General features: G+C 35.6%; 1 protein-coding gene across 1 annotated transcript in view; it reads right to left on the reverse strand.

Moving 5' to 3' along the window:
* Positions 1-1,141: 1,141 nt before the first annotated feature.
* FSIP1 (fibrous sheath interacting protein 1) overlaps positions 1,142-6,000 on the reverse strand; it is a 78,539-nt gene continuing 73,680 nt past the window's right edge. Inside the window, exons 11-12 of the mRNA XM_035889790.1 lie at positions 2,428-3,047; positions 1,142-1,220 (exon numbers count right to left, since the gene is read on the reverse strand). Coding sequence (XP_035745683.1) covers positions 1,142-1,220; positions 2,428-3,047 — 699 coding nt within the window. The remainder of the gene's footprint in view (positions 1,221-2,427; positions 3,048-6,000) is intronic.

The raw sequence follows: 6,000 nt of genomic DNA on the forward strand, positions 1-6,000 counted from the left end.
TCAAAGCCTTTTGCTCATGGCCAAGAATAATTGCTTAAGACAGAGCTGAGTCACCTTTGCAGGAAACAATCCCATGGAAAAGTATCAGGGTTTTCTGGTTTATCCTGTACACTTTCTCATAAGGAGTGTATTGACAAAAATAATAAGAATGGACTGATGTCCATTTAAATGCTAATTTTGAATGTATGTTTTAGCATTAGACTAATATTAACAAAATACAATAAATCTGAATATAATTAATCTAAACTTATGGGTAACTACAAAATGTTTGGAACTAATGTAAAACAATTACAAACCTCTAAAGTGGGTTTTATTTTGCACTTAGCTTTATTGTGCCTAAAGATTACCTGTTCACACCATTTTTAAAAAACAGACACTGACACAAAGACTGAAAGCCTCATGAAATAACGATATCTGTAATGATATCCTTGGTTTTGGTTTAGGTTTTTAGTAAAAATGAAAAGAATAAGAGACTCTGAAAATTCAAAACACTTTCCCACTCGCCCCCTCCCCCCAAAGAAATTTGGTAAGCAAAATGACCATAAAACCAAGATGTTTATTAACCATACAGATTTGAGGTCTATATGGTTGAACATTACTCAGCCACTACTGAAAATAGATAACCAAAACACCCTATTGCATTGCTCTGACACAGTGCATAATTACGATTCAAAGATATTTAAATTACTATGTGAAAACAATTAACACATTCACTTTAAAGACTTTTACCATGAGATGTCCCATATGGAAATTTACTTAATAGCTGAAATCTCCTTTCTCTCTTGTGCAATAAAATTACCTCATGGTGACTATCTCTACCGTAACAGGTATGAACAGTTACCTGCTCACTTCACTACATAGTGGCTACAGTGCACGGTGTTTTGCTTGATCTAACTCATCCCATCTTAAAATACACTAAAAAAGAGAGATGGTAGTTGGGGCTGAGTCAAACGTGACTCTGACTGTACTACATCTATTCAGACTGAAGGAGAAATTTAATTCATGTGAAGGCAGCCAGTTAAACTTGAGTTTTTCTCATTGTAGGTTGCTGAAGAAGACTGGTGGTATGGTACATAGTTGTGTTAATCCTGCATGAGATCAGGTTGCTCCTGGCAGAGGTGGTTCTTTGTGGTGTTGCAGATCACCACCACTGCCACGCTGCTCTTCTCTGGAGCAGACTACCCCCTTCTTCTTCTGCTCCACTCTTCTGATGCTTGCATCTATGTGAAGAGCAAAGCTGGCATGTGAAGTTAGCTGAAAACTAACCTACCAAAAAAAATCCCAAACCCAACCCTTCCTACAAGTGTACATCTATTTTCTTCCTATTACAGCTATGGCCTAAATCTCATAATGGGCAAATATGGAAGGTGAGTCTGAATACCAAGTTTGTCTGCAGCAACAGAAAATAACAAGCCTTCTTGCTATCTGATAGGTGGAATCACTTAAAAAAAAATTAACATTCTCTTCACTGTAGAAAGGTTAAGTATGAGCAATCAAAGAAACATTTGTGATCATAATTAAGAAATGATAACATAGTAAAGAGGTATTAGAATGTTCTTATAATTTACCAATGAATGTGAAAAAATGTTTCTCCAAATTCCGAATAGATTACCAGTATAAAAAAAATAAAATCTATCTCCACAAATCTAGCAAAATTTATTGATTTCTAATACTATAGCACCTTAATCACAAATTACTTCATACTGTTGCAACTTCTATGAAAGAAACTGAAGATGTAGATGTACCTCCTAAAATCTGGCTTATTTGAACAGCTTGTTTTCCAGAAGAGAAGCAGTCTTAGGCTAAAATCTAAATGTAGATTTAGATGACAATATCACTATATAATTGCATTTAAGTAAGAGACATAAAACCCAGAGACGTTTCCAAAATATATTTATAATGTCAGATAGGGTGAATTTAATTTTTTGTTGGTTAAAGTCTATTCTTTCTTTTGCTGACCTAAAAGTAATTTATAGAAATTATGCATTATTTTTTCATTTTGTTATCTTCTATGTATAAATTTGAACTCCCTGAACACAATTTATTTTTTTTAATATAGCTAGGTCATGTTTGTTTCAATTCTACCGAATTTACATTATCAAAAACATTCAAGAAACACTTGGATTTTTGTGTGAGTTGTTGTATCAGCTACTGGGAGAATACTTGCTCTCCACAGAACAATGAACATGACTTTCTACTACCAAAAATATAATCCATGTGTGTTGTCAACACTGTTTTCCAGTTGACAGAATTAATCTACATCAATATTATATTTCATAAGAGTCCTAGTCTTATAGTCAGTTATGTCAGGGCAAGAATTTGAATAGACATTCTGTTATTTTGTGTGTGTTATTTTTGGCACAGTTTTGTGTTTTATAAAAATACATCCTTGCCCCACCATAATAATGAGTGTGTAGTGGTGCATACCTTTGGTGAGAACCTGCTTGGGTTTTTTCATCATAATCAAAAGCCTGTTCTAAAGGGTTGTTAAGGGTCTCACCTCCTTTGGTTTGCAGTGGTATGCTGAGAATGTCAGCCTCTGTGGATGGCTCATTGTTCATGCTGATGCGATATAATGGTTCACCCAAGAAAGAAGGTTTCTTCGGCCTTTTTGTGTTGAGTGCTCTTGACATAAAGTAACCTTCAGTAATACTCTTATCTCCCATCTTCTGTAAACCTTCTAGGTCATCAGGTTCCTCTGTTTGGGCCAGTGAATCCTTTGATAAGTGACTATCAGCCAATGCTTTGCTGATATAGTAGCCAAGGATTTCACTCTCTGCATTAACACATAAGCTTTTGTCTTCGAGTCCAGCCTTTTCCTGAGCCGTTAACATCCCTACAATATGGTCTTCAACTAACATTTTGGAAAGAGTAGATGTGGAGTGAAGAGTGGAATCTTGACTTGTGTAACAAGGGGGACTTAATCCACAAGAAAGAGATTCCTGAGACTTTGGCATGGTAACGTTGCTTATTGTTCTCTGAGGCTGCATACATTCTTCCAGAAGGGTCTTAAGCTGCTCTTCAGAGAGGCACATTTGTTCTTCAGTCTGAAAAAAAAGGGCAAGAATTTCTTCTGTCAAAATATAATTAATGAAAAGCAATGCCATAGAACAGAGTGAGAGATACAAAAGCACTGGAACAACTCTTAAATTGATATCAATGTTTTTCAGTTCAAACTGAATTTAAATATACATTTACATAATTACATCATTTATGTAACATCTACACTAGGTTCTAGATAGATTAGATGCTGAAAGTTAGGAAAGACGTCTGATGTCTGCAAAGCACTGAGAGGCCTTTGATTTTGCCTAGTCTTCCACTAAATATCACGGCATCTTAATTACCAAAGTACATACTTTCTCGTGTATCTTGGTTGTTGTATATATATACAGACACATGCATGCTTTAAGATTTTAGTTACTGAAAGCAAAACAGCACATTGCTAAAAGACTTTCAGCTGTTGGGGCAATGCAACTGGGGTCAAAAATGGTTTTGGACAGCATCAATCCACAAAGGTTGTCATATATTGACTGAAGTATTCCCAGCCGCTCACTGTAGAAATGCAACATAGCCTCTCTCAGCCATGTGACAAAAAGCACATCAGTTACTCATCTGCAGGACCTACCACGTCAAGAATGTCCCATGGCACATGACAGAAGAAAGCCCCATCTTCTGTACAACAGTTTTACTGCTTTCTACAAACTGTCACTGCTTGGATAGCTCACAGATGTGTCTTTCCAGCCAATTTCTTACTCAGCCAGTGGCACACTCCCATCATTTTTATCCCACAGGTTTCCTTTACTGCACATTTCTTAAAATTTTATATTGAAGATAATGACTGATACTAGCTACTAATGGTGAAGAATAGCAAAGGATATTTTGCTTAGAGGGGTTCGCAATAGGGAGTTACTTCTAGCCTTTACAATCCTTAATGTTCTTTGGTAATAGGGAAGCACAATAATCCCTGATAATTTAAAGATTATAATGAAAAGTACAAGACATATTATAGATATGCATAATACATTTGCCCATGAAATATGAGATGTAGAAGATGTAATAATATACATTATGTTACAGATACTATGCAACATTTAATAAAAAAAGATGCCTTCTACAATTAAAACCTCAGTTTTACCCAACCTCCACAAGACAAAGGATCAGTTGACAATCTGATGAACTCCCTAAGGCTGCAGTGATTTATGTCAAACAATGATTTTATTCACCGTGTAATGACTATTACACAGAATTTACTTTACATTGTGCTACAGCATGGAGCTACTGTCATTTCAGAGGAAAGATCAATATCAGATGTCTAGCTGATTTTTTCTTTCCCTGAAGATTTCTTATCCAACTACAGGAGTGATATGACCCTGTTTGATATATGACCCTGACATGATGAGACCACAGCCTATGTAGCACAGGGTGTATGGATTACACCTGAAAACGGGTTTTTCATATTAATGAATGGAGACAGTTTTCAGTCAGGCAGGAAATAGTATTTCTTTGTAAAACTTCTTGTGGCAATTAGAAATTACAAGGTGACACTACAAAGTGAACAAGAAAGACATTTTAGGTTATTTTCAGTCACCATTCTGTATTCACGTGTTGAAACATTAATAATAGTTAATAACCGCTACTATAGACTGCTTACTTTACAGTTCCGGCACCAGCTGATGTACTTAAACTCAGTTTTATAGATTTATTCAACCCATTAAACTTTTCTTGACACTTTGAGTTCACTTCCTACACAAACAAAAGACGACAACTGCATTAAAGAAATTGAGATGTTAAGGGCTTTTAAACAAAACAAAACAAAAAAGCATCAACAGACTACCATTATGTGTAGAGAGCTTTATTTAGATGAACATAAAATCAGGTCATTATATTGAGATTCAGCTAATCTTGGTAGCAATCAATGTACTTTTGATAACATAACTGAAATCAAACCACAACCTTAAGCACTCATTTTGATAGCAAAGAAAAAATTATGACCTCTTCAAAGTTTCCTCAGGCTTTTAAATTTTAATCCTAGTGCAGAAAGTACTCACTGATGAAAAAATCAGTCAGACAGGGAAAAACAATAAGTAGCAAAACACGTGAAAATCAAAAAAAAAAATCAAAAATTAAACAAGGAATTTTTCAAATTTTCACTCTCAAACTAATATACGAGCTCATAGTGAATTCCTTACATTTCTTGAAGGAGTATTTTAACTTGCAGGACAATGTCTGTTTACAAGCAGTCATTATTAGAATGGACTCACTATGAGGAACAAGAGGCATTCACTCAGGCAGAGCACCACAGTAACATACTTATACCACTACTGGAAACACAGCTGCATCTAGAGTATATCCACAGAGCAGAATATTATGCTACATAAACATAACTATATTTATATCACAGAAGATTCTCACATCTGGAAACCCACATGGATTCCCACATGTTTTTTGAGTGAGTGGTTCTATGCTAACATATTTCAAAGCTCTTGGCCAAGATCATTTGGAGCTAATTTTACATTAATGACAACGCAATTCACTCACTGCAGAAAGGAATTCTGCATCTGGTGTAAATGAATGACTGAGTACAAAATGAACATAGTGAGGAAGACCACCTTGTCCTGTCTTTCTTTTGTCCTTTTATTCCCCCCCAGCCCCACTCCATTTATCTGCAATCTACTTTTCGTTGTACAAATTTCTTTTTTCTTTTTTTCTTTTCAGGCAAATAATATGGCTTATATTGACAGTTAGCTCATAGATTACCTTGATTATTACCAGAGGGCTAGGTGGGGAGGCTTAGAGCCTAATGCAAATGGGGTGGGAAATGGGTATAACAGCTATACAGTAAAAAAGTTTGGTAACTTGTGGGCTCGTTTTCTTCCAGAGTGGCAGGCCTGCAGACAAAGCACACAGGGTAAAACATTACTTATTTTTGCTCTTTCTTTATCTCTTCCTCCCTTTGGATTGTTTTGTGAGACATGTTTGCAAGGATGCAGAGATAGGGAA

Source organism: Egretta garzetta, unplaced genomic scaffold, assembly GCF_000687185.1.
Source record: "Egretta garzetta isolate BGI_Z169 unplaced genomic scaffold, ASM68718v1 scaffold2, whole genome shotgun sequence".
In the NCBI taxonomy this organism is placed as follows: domain Eukaryota; kingdom Metazoa; phylum Chordata; class Aves; order Pelecaniformes; family Ardeidae; genus Egretta; species Egretta garzetta.